The sequence below is a fragment of the Glossina fuscipes genome, unplaced genomic scaffold (assembly GCF_014805625.2).
Source record: "Glossina fuscipes isolate IAEA_lab_2018 unplaced genomic scaffold, Yale_Gfus_2 28, whole genome shotgun sequence".
NCBI classification, from domain to species: Eukaryota; Metazoa; Arthropoda; class Insecta; order Diptera; family Glossinidae; genus Glossina; species Glossina fuscipes.
In genome coordinates, this window is record NW_023998423.1 from 17706184 (window position 1) to 17730953 (window position 24770).

The following is a 24770-nucleotide window of genomic DNA, read 5'->3' on the forward strand; positions in this document are numbered from 1 at the left end:
TTTTTTTTTTTTTTTTTTTTTTTTTTTTTTTTTTTTTTAAATTTCTATTTATCTCCTCTCACCTGTTGATACTCAAATAGATCTTTTCGTGAACCGCTTTCCATCGAATAGGCGTAGGGATACGTATATTGCAAAGTGTAACGGCATTTGGCTAATAAAGCTGCCGCATTGAATAAATATTGCCAATCAATCCAAGTGCCACGACCTTTCATTACTTTATCATTGATACGTTGCCGTAAACGGTCCAATGTTTGTTGTTCCAACTGTAAAGATTTCGAATGATTTTCCCATCTTTCGTAATAATGCAAGTATTTCTTAAGCGCTTCCCTTGCTTGAACGTGCACCGATTCATTGGCTATATTGGGATTATCTTTATAACGTGAACATTCATAATATTCGGATCCGTGCATTTTCCAATCACCTAAACACATCCAGCAAAAATCATATTTGCAATTAAAGCATTGCATATGATTGCAGCCGCCATTCTTTTCAATGCATATATGACATTTGGGACAATCTTTGGTATTGGCGCTAATGTAATTAGCCGTCTCGCTGTCATCCGCACATTTGGTTAGCCAATTTTTTATGATCTGGCAGTCGGTAGGAGCATGATAATCCATACCACACTTGAAACAAAAGGATGTATTGCACACTTTGCATATCACTCTTTTAGGAGCGATTTCCCGTGAACGCACGATAATCTGACAATTTGGCCCTGGACAGAAACGCAATTCCGGATGAGATTTCACATAATCTTTAAAAGCAAATTGTTGATATTTTTCTCGCATAACGGGTCTTGTTACTAGTGTTAAAACTAAATCCTCCGGGACACGAACATTGCACATTGCCGCCATACAACCGATTTGTGTGGAGATGCCCTATAAAGCAAAGAGATGTTAATAAATTTTAAATTGTTATCATATCATTATTATAATTAGTTTAGCCAGAGAAATAAGTTTTGAGACCAGCATATAAGGCTATCGGTTTAATGAAAACTTTATCGCACTTCAGATTTGAACCCACGACCATTGAGTTGTTATCAAACAGATAAAGTTATAAACTTTTTAAAAAGCGATTCAAGGTCTAAGTCGATCTAAACTCGGAGAAACACACATGATGATGATTTTTGAACTCAGAAAAACCTCGTCGCCATCAACAGAGAGGAAAATGAATTGGTTATTTTGCTAGATTTCAAGAAGGAAAAGCTAACACAACCGAGGCAATATTATGACAAATATTTCAAATTTCTTGATGAACTTACCTGAAAAATTTGCGTTTCGAAATACATCGACCAACAATCCTTGCAGAATACATGACCACATGAAAGGCTATAGAATTTATCGCCTAAATGAACAGTAGCACACACGGGACACATTTGACTGCGATATTGATGAGAAATGGTACTGCAACTATTTGACCCGCTTAACCCATGTAACCGACTATTGTTATTATTATTATTATTATTATAGTTATTACTGCTACTGTGGCCATTATTGCACGAAGAATTTTTACTATAAACACTTAAGGAGACTTGAGCAATAGCAGCGGCGCTTGTTGACGGTACATCAGCGTTTGTATTTGTCGACGTGGATATTGTTGCTAGATTACTATTAGCAGGATTAGGCGATTTTATTCGTGCCTCAATTAGTAAAGCATTAGCATTTTGACGATATTTGTCCACAACCACATGATTCATCCATTGATGTTCGAGTAAAAGAACTTTGGCGAGTGAAGGTGTTATCTGAAGTATGGTATTTAGCTTTTCAACAGATTCGTTAAGCAATTTTTCCACTTCTTCAACCGTTAAGCACTCATATTCAAAATATTCCGGATCTGCTTTTTTCGGATCTAATCGTTCAACATCGCAGTCTTCACCTTGGGAAATATAAGAAACACACGAAGAAGAATGTAAAAACAGATTTTTGGTTATTATTAGAACAGACATTAACCTTTAAAATCTTTCTTTAGATTTTCTAATCTCTATTTCCCCCTCTTTCTTTCGCTTTTGTTGACTTTTGAACTAAGTATTTTTTCTATATTTTTCTTGCTTTGGTTTTATTTGCTCTGTTTTTCTCATTCTCATTGCCATTTTAATCTAAACCTTGATAATGACTCTTAGTCACGTTTGCCTTTCGGGGGTTTTCAATAACATCGTACCCCTGCCTTGACTTTTCATTTTACCATTTCTTCTTACAGTAGTCTTGTTTATTATTTTGAGGACTAACTCTTATTGTTATTGTTGTTAAATTTTTGTTTTCTTTGTTTACATTTCCTACCCCATGCGTTAAATCGATAAAAATCGATAAATTTAACTTTCATTTGTTTTTTTTTTAATCACTAAGCTTTTGTTGCTGTCAAATATTAATTACCTTTGTTACTATTTTCGTGTTTGTTATAATTGTTTTTTTTTTTCAAACGTAAAAACCTTCGCATATATTTTGTTGTGATAATGAACAAAGTCGTATATGTAAATAGATAATTGTTGTTATTGTTATTTTGAAAGAGCAAACATTTTTGAAATGTAGAATATATGATAAAGTGCTAAAAGGCTTGCAACTGACTTTGCTTAGCAATTTGGAACTGATTTACGATTGATTACATTTTGCAAGATCGTCCCTTTGAAGAAAAGTCGTAATGTTTGTATAACATAATGCGTTTTTGTGTTTGTTAAGAAATTCCAAGGCAGGAAGAGACTTGTCTGAACGAACTCGGAATCAGGCATTTTATCTTATGCTGAGCTTTAGGGTATATACACTGACAAGATCACTTTTCCTCGGTGGAAAGGAAAAAGAAAGCCATCAGACAAGACTTCATTAGCCACCGTCACCCGAGTATTTGTATCCAAGTAACAATATTATTGGTCCTTTTTGGCCGTTTTGGCTTGGGATAGTCTTCCACTTCGCTTCTACGTTGACCGCGAAAAGATACGGCAACGAAGCAATTGATTCATTCCAAACAGTCGTTCGAATGTGTTTTTATAACACCAATAAATAGCTAAAGCAATCCAGAAATTGTCGGCCATAAAGGTGTCGTAACATTCTGTTTTCTTTTTAAACTTCATGGTAATCGTAGAGTGTTTTGAAATGAAAGCATAAGTAAATGAGAACAACTGTTTTGTATATTTACCTGAATTATAGTAATCATCATACTCGCAATCGTTATCCGAATATTCCATATCTGAATCGGCTGACATGTTCGATGCTATATCTTAGTTATGTAAGCTTAAACTCTGCGTGGGAGTAAATGCGGTCAGTCCGAAGATCAAAAAATTCGTCCTTACTTTGCGAAGAATTAATGATCACGAGTATAACACAATGGAAGCTTACACACAAACACCACTGAGTAAACAGTTGAACTTTTCGGTTTAATCGAATTTATTTAAGGATATAAAGTGAAAACAATGATGAGCTTTCCGAACATTAAATAAGTAAAATACAAAAACCAGACAATTAACTGCTTGTGCCTAGTTGATTGCTATGGGGTGGTAGCGAAAACACAGTCTAGGCGGGGGCGTAGTCTTGAACTTGCTAAACCACTGAAACTTGTTTTTATTTTTAACCCGGATGGGGGTTGAAATTCTTATTTCTTAATTTTTATATTTGTGCAGCAGGAGCAATCTATACTTTTGTTTTTGCGTTTACTAGGAATTGTTTAGTTTTGTTTTTTTGCTATTTCATAATCAATTGATTTTTCTAGTTTATTTTCAATTTATAATAATTGCACACAATTTTGTGAACTGATGGATAACACTTCTATATTAGTTTCTTTAAATGTACTATTATTATTAAAAAATTAATTTCTCTTATTTTAATTTCTTTATTGGAAGGCGTCGTAATTATTAATGATGACAAAACACAACGATTATGAATTATGTTCTTGTTCTTAACAGTAACATGTACGCGTAAATGACAGCAAAAATCAAGTGTATGAGCAAAAATGCTGCCAAATCTTTTGTGTTTTCCTGCTATAAAAAGTTTCAATAGTTTGCATATAGACCGCAGCAAGTGCAAATAAGAAGTTAAATTTCAATATAATTGATTCAAGTTTTTTAAAATGCTTTCGTTTAGTTAAATTAATCCTCGCTTTTAATATTTTGCGTTTGAAAATATATGGAAAATTCTTCAATGTTATGTTTACAAGATATGTGTATAAAGTGTAAAAGGTGCAAAGAGTACTTGAAATTTTCAAAGAGAACTTTATTTAAACGAATTGTTTTAAAGACTTTATTCCAACTGTGAGAAGTGGCGAAATATCCATTTAAAGGATTGTTGAGCATAAACTCGATAGTAAGCTAAATCAATTTACTTTACACCTATTTTATTATCCGTTGCTGACAATGTATATATTTTAGTTATGAAGTTGAATGATATAAAATGTATAGATATAATAAATATATAAAGAAGAAAGTTTGTGGAGCTTTTTCATCGAAATTCCAAAATGTTTTGTTTTTATTTTGACTTAATTTTAGTAAACATAAATAAGTATATATAGGTTCCTTTTGGAGTTTGCTTTGCATCGTTAAGAGAGTTCTGCGGAAAGCAAAACAAATATTTGTTAAATAGTGCGTGTTGTTCCGCGGCATTGCATTAAGACATCCCAATAAAATTTCAATTTTTTTTGTCGAGTCATTGAGAATGCTAGTGTCACGTCAATTACTCTCTATTATTAAGAGTAGAAAGTGAAGTCAATCCTCAAGCTAGGTTCGAACACCTCATCATTTACGATCCCACATTCCATAATCACATTAATTTGGCCTTTGCTACATAGTGATCCATACCGTTCACAGCATTATCGGAGAGGCGATCCTTTTTTCATCGCCCGATATCGGTATTTTCAAAAGGACTGGACTTGGTTTTGCAACAGCAACGGCTATGAAAAAGTCCATTAAACTTTCCGCTGCTAATTCTTATGATATTCAAATGTCAAAATTTTCTTCGTGTTTAGTCTTACGCAACCAGTTCAAAACCATGTTCTGATCAGTGTTTAGTTGCGCAGCGTCAAGCTCTCATGAAAATCTGTTGCCGACCGTACTTATGAGTATTTGGTTCAGTTTGATTTAGCTAATCAATTAATAATAATACTTTATAATGACAATTAATCCGACCACTGAAAAGTATAGGGATATGAGATAGGGGCTACACTCACTTTGTCATAATGTTGGCAACAGTCAAAAGGAAGCTTCAGAGACCATATAGAGTGTATATAGTCTTGAGCAGCATGGAATTCTCAATTGAATAAACCATGTCGATCCTTCTGTGTGTCTGTGTGACGTGTGTTGTTTGGACTCGTCTAGACTCAGAAGATGAAGACATCGACTTTAAATTTGGTAGAAACACTAGAATTCTTTGCGCGCAAGTTGGCATTGACAATAGGCGAACCTAGTCAGAGCAAAAGCGCGCAGCTACAAACAAAAATTTGTGCGGTCTGTTCTCATTACTCACAAATTATAAAAGATAGAAGGCTAAAATTTTCAACATTTACTCTATGTAACCCACTACTATCTATGTACAATAATGGGAGAAATGCCATGCCCACACGAAGTTAATTGATTCAATTTTCTTTTTTTTCACTTTTGTGCTTAATTATCGTAAGGCAGACACAACGGAATGTTCAAAATAGAACATGATGAAATATGATGGACACAACGATCTGGTGGGTCAATTTTTCCTTAATAACGCCGATGATATTGATAGAAGCACTTGGAGAGTGTTAATTCCAAATTAATTATGGTGGACGTCACGACGTGGCAGATTAGTTTTTCTTCGCAATAGCACTTAGTGGAGTAAAAGTGAAAGATAAATTTTTTCTCTTTATCACCTTTTCGTGGCAGTAAATAAAAGTTTGGTGCCGCAATGATTTTAATGGGGGTGAATGTAACTCTCCTACATGTTATGTGATAAATTATTCAAAACATTGAAGAGTATTTTTGATTATAAAGAGAGATTTGAATCCACGATCATTAAGTCGTCAGTCGGAATCCTTTACTTACTCAGGCTACTCAGGCGGATTTTAAAATCGTTTAATAAGTTGAGTGTGTGTGTTTCGTTAATTTATCTTCGGATGCAACTAACGTAGAAAAATTGACTGACTAATTGACTTGAGTGGTGATCTGCGCACCAAAAAAAAAAAAAAAAAAAAAAAAAAATTGTTTGACTTCTTGCCGATAGCTCCATGATAAACGTTTCGAAATTTTTTGAAAAACCAGCTCAAGCCTTTTTTGTATTTATTTCAAAAATTTACATCAATTTATAGGTTATGCTCTCCTGCATGCAGGGGGTACTGCTGAGCGCATTGTGCCAAATGGATAGGTCCATCACATGTGTCTGTTGCATATCGTTTGCAATTTTGAAATATCTTTTCCAAATTGTATTTTTTCGCAATTCTAGGCTGTTTACGCATAAACCATTTTTTTAATTGACCGCGTCGCGTAAATCCGTAAGCTTCAGATTGACAATATATGGAGCATTGTTGACCGGGCGTGTATTCCGAAGCGCCTTTGATTTCAGACAAATCTTGAACAACCATTAAGTCCTCCTCATTGATTCCCAAGCGTTCATGGCAGTCCAACATATTCTTTATCACTGCAAATGCCTGCGGGAAAGCAGAAAATTAAAAAGGTTATTAGGCAAAACTAAAAAAAAAAAAAAAAACAATATTTATTTATTTATTTTTTTTTTTTTTTAAGTATTCACTCTTAAAGCGGAAGCGATGTTTGCAGTTACTGCCAAAATTGTTAATATTGTGAAGAGTTTCATGGTTAATTGATTTCTTTCGAGAACGAGATCCAACAGTTTCTTGAACAAAGATCTAACGATTCTTATATATAGTTTTTTTTACTTTTATAGTATGTTAAGGTTAATTATTTGTTTATGACGATACGCTTCACAGTTTTGTTTTTTTTTTTTTTTTTAACAAAATTTTTTATTAATTAGATTGGCTTTCAATACAATTCAATATTCAAGCAGAGTAAACTTGAAACAGGGAACATAGACATTTAAAAGAGAACAATGACACTTGGTTAAATACAATCCATTGGAATTGATAAATGTTTATGCAATATATACGATCCATTATCGGATATCCAGGCAGAATGACTTTCTTAGATGTCATTACGTTAAGCTTGACATTGACAGCTTTAGCCAATTTTAAAGTAAACCGAGCTTGACCTTGACCGAACTTAACACTTCCATGTCATGCTATACATACATATATATATATATATATGTATATAGTATACAATGAAGTGCCATATGGCCGGAAAATTTTTAAGCAGAACCAATGCAATTTTATAAAAAACTGAGAAAAATCTTCCGGAACAAATCTTAAATGATTCAATTTTTGTAGTTTAGTTGCAGTCTCAATTGGAAGAAAGTTCGTTACAGTTAATATTTGTTAATGATCCATGGCACGTTGAACGCTTAAGAGACCGTAGAATAATTGATAAAACTGTTGCTAATAGATTGGAAAGGTAAAAAGAACGGGGAAAGGCTAATTCTTCCCAACACGGTCACATTAACTGAAGAAAGAAAGGACATATGCCCAATGTCGGATGAAGTTTGCACTCTAATTGATTTAAGGTCTTTTTTCCATTTCAGTAAATAATCTAACGAGAAGGAATGCTCTGGAGAGCTTCCATGCAATGTATGCATTGTTCATTTATTTTGGCAGGGCCTGGCAAAATTAAAGTATCGGTTTCAAATGGAACGACAACTTTGCAAATTCTTGCAGACAGGTTGGCCTTGAAAATCGGCGAGATCGGTCAAAGTGTCAAGCTCACGTCCACAGTACAAATTCGAAAGCGAAAAATTCTTGCTCATCTTACCACAGATTAAATTATAAAAATTTCCAATAATCAACAGTTGCTTGTTGTTGTTTACACGACATTGAGAACCATTCAACGGCTCCTGGTCTTTCGATTCTAAAGATGCTATAACGATTTCTTCGCTTTAGCTGATTATTATCGGATATCAATCAGTCATTGAAACAATTTCATGGCACTCCTCACTTTATTTATGTTAACAAAAAAATATACATTTATTTATGCTAATTAATTTATGTTTAGCTATGGGAGTTTTAATAAGAAAAAATCCAAGCTCAATATGAAAGACCTAGACAAGGTCTTGACATCAAAACTTGGAAAGAGAAAAGATATCACTTATCCACTGAACCAAAGCCAAACCATTTCATCTATTTTTAATTTTAGACCTACATTCTACATCCTGGTGCAAAGGTATATTAAATTTTGGTGAATGTAAGGAACACCCAGCAGGACATGGGATCTATCCTCTTTTCATAAAACGAAAACATAAAGTGATTCTGAAGCAATCTTAGCTTGTATGTCCGCCTAGTTTTCTTGGGTTAAACCGGACAGATCGGCTTTGGCCGAAGAACGAACGTTATTAAAAATGGTTCAAATCTTTTTCGATCACTTTCCTTAAGAGACCTCGTTCCAAACAGTCATATGAATAACTATAGGGTGATGTAGGGAATTTAACGATGAATACTGGCCCAGTATAGTGATTAGATCACACTGGAGCTGAAGACGTAAAAAAATTTTAATAAAACCATCACCAAATTGTTGATTCGGCGGGAACCAGTTGACTTCAATGATATTTGCTCCAAAAATGTAAGTTTCTTAGTTCATTCTATATCACTTTTCACAATATACATACATACATACATATGTCTATTTAATTTTAGTATTTACAACATGTGCCGTTACCCATTGGTGACAACATTGAATTAGTAATGGTAATGGATAATTCATGAATGCATACTGCCCTCATTTCCTGTACACTAAAATTTTATGCCTTGGAAATACAAAAATTCATCGCGACTTCCAAAAATATGCACAAAATTCATCCACTGCACTGGTGTAGGTTTGTTTGGTGTAAGTTTTCTTGGTGTAGGTTTTTTTGGTGTAAGTTTGTTTGGTGTAAGTTTTTTTGGTGTAAATTTTTTTATCACTATATTGCGGCCTTCATCTCTCTATCTCTCTCTCTCTCTCTTTTCTCGTGGGGCATTCTCTGAAGAAAAAAATGGGTCGTAGTCATAAGACGTTTGCAGTTTTTCGAGAGAAAACTTGTATAGCTATTTATGTTCAACGAACAACTTCCGTATATCAGCAAAAAATAACGGCGAAATAACGTCTTTTAGGGATAAGCTTAGCGAAGGACCTGATCATTTTTTCAGTCGTTGCGTCTATTCCACGTCCAAAAAGCCAGCCATTGTTCGAACTTATATGAACACGGTCTTCAAGTTTAATCATCTGAAAATATAATTATTTTTGAGACGAACTAACTCTCCAGTGTACTTCAGATTACTACCTGTCTTCACCTTCACCTTTCCCTCTTCCACTTGAAAGCAATTTAATTTATGAACGGTTTTCCAAATTTTCTATTTTAGTATATCAAGCTAACACGTTTACTGTTAAGTTACTGTTTGCAACTTGGCCGGTGAAGGAATGAAAGCAGGTTCTATAACATTGTTCTGTTATACGGTTGTATATATATGTTATTCTATGAACTTTTCAACTAGATAGAAGATAACCATCACTACATAAAACATAAAGGTGTTATTTTTAGGTTTAGTTTCGTTCCATGCCCCTACAATTTTCTGCCAAAGGCTACTTCCTTGCCAAGTCAGCAACAAGAAGTTATTTTTTCTTTTTTTCCCTATAAAACGACTGTTTAAGTAAACATAATGTATACGAAGAATAAATGGGATTTAGTGTCCAAATCGTTCTAAATTGTCCGCAGAGAACAGCGCATAATCGGTTATGTAATAAAGTACAAATAAAATATATTTAGGTTATCATTAACTCTCTCCTGTTCAGACGCGATATATTCTTTGGTGTTTTGTTAGCCGAGAGGCATTTAAGTTTTCTGCTCTTTAGATTAATTTTTGTATTTCATTAACGATACATCTACACAAACCAAACTGTATTACATACTTATAACAAGACAACATAGATCACCTGATGTATCTCTACTGTATACGATTCGTGACATTACACACTGTTATCTTCATTTACGTACTGTCCGATCTTTTCATTCAAATATGATTCGAGTTCTTCTTTTCTTCCATATATTGTTTGAATCTTACGATTGATTACCTTGTAAGTTTCGCTTTTTGAATCCTCATTTTCGGACGGTCGGAAGGTAGTGAAAACAGGGAAGGAGAGAGGGAGATATGATGGCCGCAGCCTAGTGGGTGTTCACTGCCACGACCACTCACTATAGCTCCCAGCAAAGTGAACTCTGCCGCTCTGAGATTTAAATCAGCGAACACTGATCTCGCAGTGGCGATTCTTATCTACTCGGCTGCTCTTGCGGATAGTTGAAAAGTATGGAAAGTAATATTCGTTTTTGATATTGAACCCTTCGCAAAGCATCACGTACTGAACTTTTTGAACCCGATCGGTAATCAATTGTATTGCTTTGGAGAGTGTCAAAATGAAGCTTCGATTTTCGAGCTTCGTCTCCCCCATAATAAGTCCGCAATTAAATGTCAACTGAAAAATTTCATTTTCTCACAAACATATATTGGTTTTCGAATTTACACAGTTCCATAATGTAAAATTAATTTTGTTTTAATTTAATTTATAAGTTTCGTGGAAAACGTTGCGCGCAAATTCCCAATAAGACAGGGGCCTCACAGGTATTGGCTGCAAGATACTCGCAATTTCGGAATACTTCATCCAAATCATATCTATTTGCAATTTTTGCGTAATTACGCCAGAATTCCTCCATCGGTCGACCTTGTTTTGTTAATCCAAATGCTTCGGACTGACAATATATGGAGCATCTCTGGCCGGGTCTGTACGATGAGACCGGTTGAATTTGCGATAAATCGTCAATAAATATCAAGTCCTCTTCTTTGATGCGTAACTGTTCATGGCATTCCAGCATATCCCTTACGGCTGCAAAAATCTGCAGTGAAATAGAAAGTCGATAAGAGTTATTGATTAAGCACACACTATGAATATTTTGGCTTAATATTCACCCCAGTGGCGGCCAAAGCGGAATTGACGGTCACCAAAACTATGAGTACTATGATACAAAGTTTCATGGCTTCAATGACTTAATAATTTTTTTTTGTTTTCTCAAGCAAAAACTGAAGAATCGCGCAACACCGTATCCCTTATATATACGTTTATACATCCAAGTATCATTCATCTGGCAATTTTTAATGTTAAGGTTTATTACTTTTAATTGGGATACGCTTCAATTTCGCTTAACAACCCTTTCAATGAATTAAGATGGTTTTCGCACACTTTAAAATGACGATTCTTCCCGTTACACGAACGGCGCTTGTCATTAGCTAGCTGCAAGCAGACTTGAAAACTTGAGAACGTAGTTAGTATCCATCCAAGAAAGCGTTCGAGTGTTTCGGCTTAAAAAGACTCAATGCTAAATTATGACCTACGCCGTTGTTACGTCGAGTAATTGTAATAGAGTGTTAAGGTGTTGAAGCAAAACGAATGCAATTTTATCGGTCGAAAAAAGAATATGAGATAGGTTGCAAGGAACGCGACAATGCAGAACTGCGACAATGTGCCGCCGAGCATTGTCATGCAAGAGCATGACTTTGCGTCTGTTAACCGTTATTGGTGATATTTTTTACTACCGTCTATCGTTCAACTTGTTCAATTGACATCGGTAGACATCTGTAATAAGAATTTCATTCGGTTTTAGCAGTTCGTAATACCCTACACTCAGCTGATCCCAACCTACGCACAGCAAAATTTTTATCGCCACCGAAATTCCGCTTCGTTGTCGTCGCCGATGGCTCTCCTGGACTAATCCATGACTTTTTGCGCTTGGGATTGCCACAGTAGTAGGCAGGGGAAATTCTTCTTTGTTGCTTAGCAAGTATTTTCAGTCAATTCGTACGGTAGACATTTTCCAGTCTTTTGGATTTTTCCCATCGCTGGTGAAAGCAAATCCGACAATTGGAATATTAGGGAGCAACATCAAAGCATTTGATGGATGATGAACAGATATGAATGTCGAAAACACAGTTTTGAGCGTTCTACGATTAGCGTCTGTATATAGTCGATAATACTCAGTAGCACTTATTTCATGTAGAGAGCGGTAAAAATCATGGAATTTAAAGGTGGTGTGCATTCATACTTCGCATTACTTTATCATTTATTAATTTATCATTTGCACCAATAGATACCGTTGATCAAAATACTTGCAAGCACAAATTACTTTAATTGCAAGTGTAGTTATAATGAAAGCCATTATGAGTAGAATCCCTAATCGAACACATGTTTGGCTTTACTTCTGGTTAATTGATTATAAGAGGAGAGGAGGGGTGGGGGAGCGTTGAAAATCTGTACCCAATTGCAGTTTCATTGGAATTAATTTTTCTTTTTATATTCGTAAATCCCGCTACAACATGAGGTCAGTTGAATTAAATAAAACTTCGATTTTAAGGCTTAAATTGTGATTATATTAAAGCAGCAACAACAACAGCAACAAAAAAGTTAAGAATAAGCAATTTATAAAATTTCAGATTAAAAGCGAGTTCATCCTAACTGATTGTATATATACACACATGTGCATATATTGATTTATATTGGTTTATTTAATGCACCTGACATCGCTTCTGGTACAAGGGTATATTAAGTTTGTGCAGATGTATACAATAGCCGGATGGACTTGAGATAGACGTACCTTTAATTATATCGATCAATTCGGAAAGTGATTGTAAGCTTGTCTGTCCGTCTTGCTTTCTTGCGTTCAACCTATAGATAGCAATTTTCGAGATGTTTTAATGAGATTTGGTACACCGACGTTTTTTGGACCAAGAACGGAGGCTATTGAAAACGGTTCGGATCGTACCATTTTTTTGACCACCTGCCATATAAAGCTTTATTTTAAAAGTCGGTACATGAATAACTATATCAAAAGGAACGGTGTGGTATGAGACATGATCCCTATTCTGTTTGTACCTGTTCTCACTTCATTGACCAGCTATGGTTTCTCTAACTTTCAATTTCGATCGATGGAAAATACTTGCTATATGTTCTTAATTTGTTCACTTTCCAACGAAAGTCTTTAAATTCGGATACTTTTCGCACAAATCGCATAACTGGGAATACGTAGAAGTCGTCATGTTGCTACACATGGGAAAATTTGTTGATAACATCGTAATAACTATTAATAATTTATAAAAACACAACAAGAATAGTCCGTCAACTCTGGCATTTAAAAATTCTCAGGTCACACTTCATTACAGACCTTTTTGTCCTTTAAATTATTAGTCATGTCGACAAAAAGCAAAACAAAAACAAAAATTTTATTAAAAAAACAAAGTATGAAACTTTTAATTATTGCAGCAACGATTTTGATGATCATAACCAGTACTGAGGCCTTTTATAGTAAATTGCAATAGAATTCGCTTGAATTGTCAATGATGTTTACTTTTATATGTTCCGTGATTATTATTATGTAGGGTTTCGCTACATTTCAGAAAATAGTTTGAATGCCAAAAGCGTTTAGGTAGAAGATGCTTTCTTTAGAAATCAGCGAACTAAGGATCTCGCGGGCGTTAATAGACGTCAAAAATGTGCCATGTATTGTCAATCTAAAGAATTTGGCTTTAGAACGGGCGGGATACTTGATGAAGAGATTGTCCGAAATCAAAGAAAATACAAAGAATTGTGTAAAAGGAAAGATGCAAAAGCATAAGAGCTTCCGATCTTTGCCGGGATGCAATAAAATTAAATCTTTGTAGGTGAAAACAATACAAGCCCCAAGAAAATAAATTAAAAATTTTGATAAGAAACGGGAGATGAAACGAACACTTTCAAAAGGTGGTCGGTAATTAGGGCAAAATTATTAATTGCCGTCAATGAGATACACGAATGGATGAACGCATCACCTACTAACGAATTAATTCCTCTATCTTCTACAAGTGTAAGTTGCTTCTTACCTTTAGATTGGGGAAAATAAATTCATTTTTTCTTAGATCTTAGATGATTGAATACCAATCTTCGGCCGACCATTTCATATAAGGAAAACACCTTAAATCTTGTAGCTTCCCATCATCTCATTTTCTCTTTTTCGCTCAACAGTTGAGAAATATTCATAAATGTGAGGTAATTTTATTAGCTTTTGCGCAATTAACGTTTTATACGTTTATCCAGATTTGATAAATACTTTGCGACCGCTTGTTCTCTTTATAGCCTGCGCTACTTGTGGTAGAAGGGTTCATGTTGACGTTTGTAACAACCACAAGTGGTTGAGATAGACGTCTTTCTTTATTATACAGGTCGATTCAAGAAAATGTATTTAATCCTGGCTTGTCCGTCCGCCTGTCCATTTAATGTTTGTCCATCTATTTTTGTGCTCAAGGTCGCAACTTTTGAGATGTTTTGCGAAATTTATTATACTGGCGTGCGCTATTAAAAACTATACGCTATTTAAAACTATTCGGATCGGTCCACTCTTCATATACAGCCTTAGTTTGAAAGAAGGAAAAAAGTGCTATTTTCACAATTTCCCGCTGAACGTTACGTTCACTGGGGCAATGCTTTGGATTACATCCGAAAATTTGAAAACTGAATGTTTATGGTAAAAAGACATAATTTTTAATACTTCAAGAATCCAAGAAGTCAACCTTACAGTATTTGGATACCATCGCATATAAGAATCCTCAAGAAAAGTCCACCTTTATATGTCAAAAAGGCCTAATTGTTAATGTTTTGTGATGAAAATTTGTTCGTTATAGTAATTTCTTATAAATCTTGGACCGCATTTCATATTAGATTTCTCATGAATAGTAAAACTTTCAGAAATAGGTTTAGTTTTTAATATTTTATGATGAAAATTGGTCCATGTTATCAATTTAAGAAGAAACATTTTTTGGTAAATGAAGTAAGTTTGCAAATTTAGGATCGCGTCATTTAATATTCCGGCCATCATCCAATATGCGGGCTTTTATAGAAAGGGTGTCTTCGCTTAAAAGTAATGGGTACCCTTTCGTGTATCATTACCAACACGTATGATTATCTGTACCAGGCGAAGTGCGTAGGGGGTAGGGCATGGCAAGGTCGACTTTGTCCGACTGTAGTGTTCTTAGTTATTTCCCAAATACTGTATTATTACCAAAACGAGTGATTAACTGTGCCAGGCGAAGTGGGTAGGGTATAGGGTATCTAAGAGTCGGCCTTGCCCGACTATAATGTTCTTACTTATTTCCTTGTAGCCTACTGATCAATGTGCGATCTTTTGGTTTATACATGTTTTTTTAATAGCAAATTTTCAAAACTGCGTTTTTCCTTTCTCTTGATACCCGCCGTCTGGCTGCTGAGCATCGTTTTGCGAGGGAACTCGGCCTATCACTATTATTGAAAAATCAATTTGGAAGCTCTATGCAAGTGGTTAAATTCAAATATTATTCTGCTCTGGAAAACGATTATATTTCCACAAAATGAAACTTGATCCCCGTTACTGTGCTCACATGTAAGGATCGATCTCCATATTATTATTAGGTACATTTGCCTCAAGCTAAAAATGTAATGAATGCAGTCGACTTATGAGCTTTTTTTTTTGTCACCTGTGGTAATCATTGGTGTACGGTTGGATATATAATACCATTTCAATGCTTTAGTCTCCAGATTTCGGTTTCATCAGGATTGAGAATTTATTTTCTTCTTTTTACGGATATCTGTTAAAATAAAAGGGAGAAATGTGATGATAGTCGAGATCAAATAAGGCAATATTTTGCTTGAATAATAGAAGAAAAGCTAGACTGTTTCAGAGAGTAATTCAAACTTTTAAATTTACACCTATGTACAACAAGTAAGTGCGACAAACAAAACAACAACAATAACAGCATTAGAAAAGTAAGTCGTAGTGTACATGTATTCGTAAAAAACGGCAAAGTCTCATATCACTCAATAAGTCTCTCGTCTAACATGTATATATGGCAACACTGTTGGCAGATTCATATGTTTTTTGGATAGTACCAACCAACCTTCGAACATGTTAGGTGTGAACATTTTTCAATATTCTGACAGTTAGTTTACAGGCCACTCAACCGAAGTCTTCCACGCTCCTTTTAATAGCAAAACGCTAGAATGGTATTCGGCAATACAAGATCTATTACTACTCAGAAATGATAATACAGACACAGATAGTTACAAGGCTATGAAATGTGAAAAATATAACTTGTGCTAGGCATAGGCTTTATTTGCCATAGCGAAACTTTTCTTAGGCCTAAGGATACATTTTTAGCACGTAGGGATACCTTTTTTTGTGTTTAAGCTTGCTTTTAGCTGGCTTAGGGCTATCTTTGTTTAGCGCTTAGTGTACTTTTATTTGACTTGATTTGTCACGAATACAAATGCACAACGAAATGTTAGGAGACTTTGCTGCGACTGCAACTAAATTAATTATGACGCTTTGAATGTTTTCTTTTTTGCTTAAGAAATTGCATTGGTTTTGCTTCAAATTAACTAAACCACGGTAGCCCTACAGTTATTTTCATTTCCATGTACATGCTTGTAAGTAAAAGCTTATGTTGTACTTTTAATAAATTTGATTGAGTTTTATTAATTAGTTGAGATGTACGCTATGCTCTTCTTCCACTCGAACGTCTTATGTATCAAGTTGATTTGGATATTATGTAACATTATGCACAAGTTTGGGCACAATGACAGCTGCTGTCAAATTTTAAATTTATTTCTTTGCTGTAGAAAAAAATGAGTATTTGGAGTCATCGGGATAAGGCGTTTTTTGAAGTTAATTATTAAGATGTGCATAGGTGCTTAAAAAGGGTGTGAGGTTACAGCTTAAAACGAAGAAAGAATGGGATTCGGAAATTACAGGAGGGTTAAAGAGGTCTTCAGCCGGCACAAACAACCGAAGTTCAGAATAATTTTTCTCTTTTTATATTATCAATCATTCCGGACATAAGATGTTCCGCTATGATCCGTATAACACGATTAGGGTGAGAAAGAAGTGGAGGAGCAAGAGAGAGAGAGAGAGAGAGAGGCGGGCAGTGGCTCATGCGATTATTATGCTCTACCGCACTAAAGATTATCTCGGCCATGTGGTTTTGATAAACGCATACCCGTCTGCTTGACTATGCGGTACAAATCAGTGACTTCAAAAAACCAAAGAAAACCTATGTCTAGCAAACGATGTAAAGTTCGACATTTAGACTTTTTGAGCTTTCTTAGCTTTGGAAACTGCGAGAAGAATAACTCTCGAAATCACTGAAGTTCGAAAACTCAGACATTGTTAGATGAAACTTCATATCAAACTTGATTAAAGTGAAAGAAGGACTGAGCTGATCAGTAATAAGAAATATCTCAAGGCAAATGAAGTTAAGTCGATTATACAAAGGGACAATGGACACGAATGAAAATGAAGGAGAAATTTCGTACTGTGGGTTTATATAGAAAATATCAAGCTATTCTTAATCAAGTCTTGATGCTTAAAGAGTCACATTGGGTCGCCAAGCAGTCGCTTTCATGATCATCGTGAGTATGACTAAACACTTCGCCAAATACTGCTCTTACAGGCAGTTACACTGATCGGCCTAATAAATGTTCCTGTCTTCCAAGAAGAAAGCGGACACTGAAGCATTACTTAGATCTTTCAATGACGTACTTCAAATTAAATATTAGTAAGGAAAGGGATGAGTTTCGCTAATGGCGGCAGAAATGAAGGAAATATTTTTTAATCTAGTTTCTTATAAATTGTTTTCTTTGAGCATAAACACTTGACGGAGAGTGTATAAAAGTCGATTAAATATTAATGCATAGTCATGTCTATTAATTAAAATTGTTTCAGTCTCCATAATGCATAAATAGAAGCCATCATCCCTTTCTTCTTTTAGTATCAGTCAAATAATTCGAGTGCTTTTAATAGTAGAAATTGAAAAAAAAAAAAGAAAAAAAGCGATGAAAGTTTTCATAGTATTTTTGGTTTTCATGATCATAGGTAGCACATCCGCTTTCAGAATAGTACGAAATAGGGATCATTTTGATGCTCAATAGATTCTCATTTGCAATTATCGTTTTATTCTGCAGATACATAGGACTTTGTCGAAATTGTTTGAATGCCAAAAGCGAGAAAACGTTCCAATGCAAGATTGGTTTGCTGGAAATTTACCCGATTCAGATCTCACGAAACTTGTTCCAAATCATAAATGTGCCGTTTATTGTCAGAATGAAGCTTTCGGATTGACAACGAATGGCATACTTAATCCAGAGGCGATATTACGATTCCTACCAGAACTTGAGAAAATATACAATGTTGCAGATATGGTAAGGTACTGCCAACATGCCGGAGCTTCTAATAATTGCGAAGGTGCTCTTAAATTGAATATTTGCTTTGAAAATTATAGACTTCCAACAAACAACTCTTCAATAGAAAAATTTTAATAAATCATTTTGATGAAATGTGACAGAAAGTCAAATAGATAAAAAAGAATGTTGTGGTATCGCAAAAGTATTGCGATGCACAAGTTAATGAGAAACAATTTATTACAAATAAAGTAAACATATTTTCGATTAACTTGAGTCGTTTGATTAATAGAAAAATTGTAAAAGGGAAGTTTTCATTCACTTTGATTTAAATCCCCGTTGACCTCATTTAAGAATCGGGAGAATGTAGATTCTTCTCGGCCTTCTCTGTACTACAGGTCCAATCGTATTCTGTTTTAGTGCTTGAGAGAGTACTTTTAAGAAAAGAAAATGGTCGACGGACAGAAGACTGACTTTTTAGTTGCCGTCAACCACCTCGCTTTCTGACTTTAATTGCGCAGATTTTCTGTTGGTATTCTATAACATGGTATGATTCTTTATAACATGCAGACAACTGTTCTAGGTCGTATCGCAGCATTACTTTCTTCTTTTTTCTTCGACACATTTTTAGTTTCCAGGGTGTCGCGTAGTGTCGCTTGGTTTTTTCCCATGCCTGCCTTTAGGTGATATTTTTTTTTTTTGACAGGAGCCAATCACTAAGAGAATGTTCCCGTCGTAGCCGCAACCTAGCGGATGTGCGCTCAGTCGATAAGTATTATTGCTTTAGTGACTGAGCATTTGATAAAACTACGGTCAGAATAATAATAAGAACAAGTTAACAAAGGTACATCAAAGTGGACTTTCTTACAGTTAATCGATCGCATGATCCTTTCACTTGTAAAATCTATCGCACTTGAGATTTGAACCTGCAAATGCTGAGTCGCTCTGTTTACCTGTTAGGGTACTTAGGCAGACAAGCGAGAGCTTAAAAAGTCCTACACTTACGCCGACTTATTTTCTCTCATCATCAGAAGCGTCGATACACGAAATTCTGCATGGAGTCTATTTCAGTTCACTGCATTTAAGTCGTTTGGAATTTAATTTGGATTTCTATTGTTGAATTTAGATCAACACTTCAAATGTAAAGTTAACATTAGTTAGGCGAAACACTATTCACGGAAATGAAATCCATTTTGAAAAATTAATCTTTCACTCTGTAATAGTTTTGGCATTTTACTCAATTGAAAAATTAAATTATACAATCCGATTGCTTTCCTAATAAATTTCGTCATTTCTTTATATCTGGATTTCTTCAATTTCTTCCATAGTTCAGAAATACTTCGATCGCATATAGCCGTTCTGGCAACCCGCATATCTCGAATGTTCGTCCACCTTTTTTTTTAACATCTTGTATTTTTGTTTCTTTTCATGTCTCTATAAGCGTTTTTTTTAAATAATGTTTCGTAAGTGGTATTCTCACAAACATAAATAATCCTGTTTTCGCGTTCGCGTTCGCGTTCGCATATTGTGTTCTACATCGATTTACATTTATTTACTTTTACCATGTGTTACGTTTTATTTGTATAAATATGCAAAAGAGTTTTGTAAGATATCAATTATGACGTAAATACTTTTTATAAATGACTACAACATTCTGATGTAATACTTTGCACATGCGATTATATAAAACTGGTGTTTTTATAAAAAAAAAAATTATTATTATATCTGTTACAAAAATCATAAATAAGAGATATCGCAGTTGAGTAAATATAAAATTGACCTACAGTTGCAATTAGATCACACAAGGAAAAGCAGGCTTATTTTTGCAACAACATATCGCATAAGTAACAACAACGGTGTTAATGTAAAACTCGTCGTACAAGCAATCGCAAGTTCTAATAAAATAAAATATGAGCTTGCTAAGATCAATAGTTGAATATGCTTCGGTCGTGCCGTCTTCTTTTCATAGATATTACGTTGTTTCAATAGCGATTCTCTGCTTTCGTCCTAGGAAGTTTGACACTGCATTCGTTAGCCTTTTTGCCGCCTTACCTTACATTCATCCTAGGTGTTTCATTCTTAGTTAAGTTAATAAATATTGCTATTGATCCGCTACTTTATCAAGAGCAATTAACTTCAAAGTTTCTAACAGTTCTTCTATGCAGTTTATTTTCATGAAACTAAATTAAATTAAACTGAATCAGTGTCGAAATACTTATGAGCCTTTCAGTTCGCTCAGGGTGTTTTAAAAAAACATACATATCTACAATTTCATCGCAATATCGGATTTTTTAAATACTATGGAAATGAAGTCTCTCGCATATCAATGCGTGTCTACGACACTTAATTAACTTCTACGCTTCAATGTTTCGTATGATTCGCGAATTAAGTTAATTATGTTCACTATTTTTGATTGCCAAGCTTTCGTATCTTTACATCGTTTTAGTGGATCACTCCTAGCTTGAATCTATATTCGCTATAAGTTTTCTATAGCGACCTACAAAAATTATTTGTTGATTTCACCAAACTTCTTTTTATTACTGACGCTACCTCTGTTTAAAGTTGTTTACAGGTAAACTTAACTAGTCCTTAGGTTGACTTATTTTGCTCACGCTAGAGTAATTGCTACTTCTCAATTTAGTAACTAATTTAGGTTGCTAAGCTATAACGAGAGTTACATTAGTGTAAATTATTCGTTAGGTTACATTAATGTAGGTTATCTTAATCTAGGTTATACAGTTAGAGTAAGTTTTTTATTGTCAAAAATATGCAAAACTTGCATAAGAGATTAAGTAGGAAAATGAAGTTAAGCAAGAATGCTACAATGTTCTTGCAACGCTAGAAATGCACTTGTTTTTTTTATTGTTTAGCGTTTGTGTTATAAATTTGATTTTTATTGTTTCTTTACATTTACTTTAAAATTTACTCCTAATGTTTAGTCTAAAATTTATTTTTAAAACTCTTATCTATTCGCCTATTATTTTAATGTAGCTGAACTGTAGGTATAAATAAAAAATAGAATCATAGATTACTCAGTAGTAGTCATGGTTACACTCAATTTAATTTCGATAGGACACCAAATGATAGTTGGACTCTATAACAAGTTCGTGGAGGTTCCACGATTTCTTTGCTAGATGGGTATAAAGTAATACAATAGAGTTATTTTACTTTTAATATAAAGCTCTTTCGAACTGGCAAAACCAATCGGAGAATAAGCGAAGGACGGACTTCTTTTGTTTTTCCGTTTTCATAAAGCTTTCTCTCTCTCTCGCTCTGTTGATTACTGCACGCACTCGTGGTAACACGTATGGCGTCCCTGCTAAATATTCTAAATTAATCCGCTGTCATCCAAAATAACTTAATCTCGTTTTATTCAATAAAAGAAAATTATATCATTATCTAAAAGCTAAAGTTATTTAAATTCCGCATTGGTCTTTAAATCAAGAAAAATAAAATAAAGTATATCTTAACGATTACGGTTTCCCAGGACGTTTTGGGCCCAATTAAAAAACCTTGGTATTTTAAAGAAAATTTAGAAAGTTACGCTTTCGTATAGTCAGATATCTAAGGTTAAAGAAATGGTTAGATAGTAAAATTTCAGAATAGGTCGTTATATGGGGAGTGGACCTATCTGAACCATTTTCAATAGCGTTCGTCCTTGCGTCAGAGTACGTCACTGTACCAAATCTCATCAAAATGTCTCAAGAGTTGCGAACTATAGCTTGCACACAATTTTACGTGGACAGACGGACAAACAAGCTTAGATTAAATCAGATAACGATTCTGAATTGATCGGTAAAATAGAGGGTTTGTCTATCTTAAGCCCATCTGCATAATGTACCATGTACCGCAAGTTGTGTAGAGTATAAAAATGGAACAAAATATCTGGCAAGTTACCGAAATGAAACTGTTTGTGATTCGTTACAGTTATTGCTTATTTTGGTAAAGTTTAGGTGCGTGTGTATTGGAAATTTCATTGATATAATGTAAAAAAAAAAAGGAAAAGAGAACGACAAGGCGATCCGAACTTTTGAACCAAAATGCAATTTCTTTCCATTAAGTTATAGTTCTGTAGCAATTGCGATCTCGTAATCCGCTGCTTTTATGTACAAATATCGCCAACTTTAACTCTTGTTTTTTTACGAGCGCTCACTTTATCTTATAAAGTAGGGTTGTTCGCTTAATATTTAACTGTCACTTTCATCAATTTTCGTTCACTTACTTAGGCAACTTATCAAACACACTTTCGAATGCTTTTATAAATGGATCGAGTGTGTAGATCCGCCAAGAATATTTGAGCTAAAATTATTTTCATCAGATGATATATTATTATTACAAGTACTGCAAACTGGGGATTTAAAAAGAATTTATCCCAAGCAAAAAAATGATTTATTATTTATTCAATATTCCACGTACAGCTTATGTAATCGCAGTTTGTTTAAAAAGCCAACTAAGAGTAAGTTTTGCTCGTCTTTGTAAGCATCATGTAGTATATACCTGAGTTGAGCAGCAGCTCGAGCATAACAGTAAGCTATGAAACTCTCTTTGGGTTGCTGGTGGCTTCAACATAGGAAGGCATTCGTCGTCTTTAAAAAATGCAGATAGCCAGAGAGAGAAAGAGAGAGAAAAGGGAAAAGAGAGAGAGAGAGCGAAAGTAAATCTCACCCTGAGTCTGATTAGTACTTTCTTAAGTTACCGACACAAGATATTTGCATCATAAAGAATAATAAGCATGTTTGACACATATACATATTAGAGAGAAAAAAAATGAGGACTACGCTTCTCAGAATTTTTGCGCACGTTCAAGTCATCTAACCGATATAGGACGGAAGAAATCGGAAACGTAATAGCCCTATAAGAAACTTATGGAAACATATCATTTTGCTAAAATATCTTTTCACTCATAGATTACTCGTAAGTAAATGGCAGGAAGATAAAAGCCAAACAGCTGATAGGGATCAAGTAGATTTCAGTCTTACGCGCTGAATATTCCAAATTAAAAAAAAAAAAAAATGAACGAAGGAAATTATATTTCGCCTTAGAAAATCTATTAATAGTTTTTGACTTCTCCAGGGGCCAAAATGTTGACGAACCTTACCTGTAATTCACTGTTGCTTTTAAAGCAAATTGTTTTTTGTGCATTAATTTTTTTTATTTTTTTGGATTTTTCATCGTAGCTGGCGAGCTTATACTCTTTTTATCATTCAATTTGTAACATTTGGAAGAAAGTGCCAGACTCTCGAGAATATGGTCTTATGTCTTAAATAGTAAGGCAATTAGATTAGGTTAAGGCTTCTTCATTGCCCCGTGCACACGTTTTCCCGTCCGCTCCTCTATCTCTCTACACAAATTGTACGCTTCCATGCCGCAGCTTGAGAAAAAATATAAATTTTTTTTCTCGCATGCAATTTTGCAGATTTTGTCTTAGAAAGTAAATTTAATTTGCTCATAAGAACTTCGGAAAAAGATCTGAAATGAGCGCAAGAAACCAAAAAAGAAAAAAAAACAAAAAAAAAGACAAAAGAACCCTTTAAAATATTTTTATCAATAGTTATAGGTATTCAGCAGATACTGATTTCGATCTTCGCAAAATTGTTTACTGGGGCATGAGAGCAGGTTTCCTTTCTTCACAATATTGCTGACATGACAATTATAATTTCGACAATGTCATCTACAATTTCACTTATTTAGGGCGGATAGTGTATATTCAAGATTCGTTCCAAGGGCTGATGTACTCTTCTTCGCTTTAGGGTTTTTTTTTCATTTTTTTTTTTTTTTGTTTTCTGCTAACAGCTGTGTTTACACTTGCAGAACATTCAGCAACTGCTCAGTTTGTTAAGTTCATTGTGCTTTTTTTTTCATTTCATTGCAACTTTTCTCTTCTTTTCTGTTTTTTTTTTTTTTTTTTCATTTTTTGACAGAATGTGTTTTAGTTGGTTTTCTACAATCACGTTATATACGCTATATATCCGTGCATGTGTTTGTGTAGGTAAAGAATAACTGCTTGTTCTATGTCCTTACTGTCCTTTTTAGTCTTTTACGCAAGTGTTAATTTATGGCAACATTTAGCACTGTTTTCCACAAACTCTTCTCTTCTCTTCTCTATCTCAAGCTCTTGGCACTTAACGTTATTCCTTTACTTAATATGGTTGAATATGAAACTGTTGTTGTTGTTGTTGGTCTTGTTGTTGTTTTTAACTTAATGCAACGGTACTACACTACAATGATACTTGCACTCTATCGTTGCTGCCGTTGGTGTTGTTGTTGTTGTTGTTGTAATGAGTAATTTTTGTTGCTTTGCTTTGCATACGTTTCGGTTATCTTGCAACTGCTACAAGTCAGAATATTAAGTTGCATTTCTAACAGCATTAGTTTAAATTTTGTATTGCTTTTCTCTTCGCTCCCATCTTTATTTTCTGTCGCTGACTGAGATCTTTGCTCCAGTGATATAAATTTCAAGTTTTGTAAGCAGTAAATGCTTACATGCACATACACATGCACA

The 24770-nt window shown here is 34.4% G+C and overlaps 4 protein-coding genes across 6 annotated transcripts in view; 1 reads left to right on the forward strand and 3 right to left on the reverse strand.

Moving 5' to 3' along the window:
• LOC119636594 (potential E3 ubiquitin-protein ligase ariadne-2) overlaps positions 1 to 3654 on the reverse strand; it is a 4927-nt gene extending 1273 nt beyond the window's left edge. Inside the window, exons 1-3 of the mRNA XM_038032051.1 lie at positions 3127 to 3654; positions 1262 to 1875; positions 63 to 878 (exon numbers count right to left, since the gene is read on the reverse strand). Of these exons, the coding sequence (XP_037887979.1) occupies positions 63 to 878; positions 1262 to 1875; positions 3127 to 3193 (1497 nt within the window). The 5' untranslated portion in view covers positions 3194 to 3654. The remainder of the gene's footprint in view (positions 1 to 62; positions 879 to 1261; positions 1876 to 3126) is intronic.
• A 447-nt stretch (positions 3655 to 4101) lies between these two features.
• LOC119636785 lies at positions 4102 to 18539 on the forward strand. Of its 3 annotated transcripts, XR_005247180.1 has the most exons (3): positions 4102 to 4286; positions 8204 to 8626; positions 18053 to 18539. XR_005247180.1 is itself a non-coding variant. In XM_038032392.1 (2 exons), the coding sequence occupies exons 1-2, from the start codon at positions 17924 to 17926 to the stop codon at positions 18404 to 18406; spliced, it is 417 nt and encodes a 138-aa protein (XP_037888320.1). In that variant the 5' UTR covers positions 17038 to 17923; the 3' UTR covers positions 18407 to 18539. The 3 variants fall into 3 exon arrangements, 1 of the variants encoding a protein (XP_037888320.1); XR_005247181.1 differs by lacking the exon at positions 8204 to 8626; XM_038032392.1 differs by lacking the exons at positions 4102 to 4286; positions 8204 to 8626 and adding an exon at positions 17038 to 17986.
• LOC119636786 lies at positions 4505 to 6810 on the reverse strand. Its single transcript, XM_038032393.1, has 2 exons — positions 6693 to 6810; positions 4505 to 6591 (listed from the first exon to the last, which is right to left on the reverse strand). The coding sequence occupies exons 1-2, from the start codon at positions 6753 to 6755 to the stop codon at positions 6247 to 6249; spliced, it is 408 nt and encodes a 135-aa protein (XP_037888321.1). The 5' UTR covers positions 6756 to 6810; the 3' UTR covers positions 4505 to 6246.
• LOC119636788 lies at positions 9956 to 11111 on the reverse strand. Its single transcript, XM_038032394.1, has 2 exons — positions 11005 to 11111; positions 9956 to 10931 (listed from the first exon to the last, which is right to left on the reverse strand). The coding sequence occupies exons 1-2, from the start codon at positions 11068 to 11070 to the stop codon at positions 10602 to 10604; spliced, it is 396 nt and encodes a 131-aa protein (XP_037888322.1). The 5' UTR covers positions 11071 to 11111; the 3' UTR covers positions 9956 to 10601.
• Positions 18540 to 24770: the final 6231 nt, after the last annotated feature.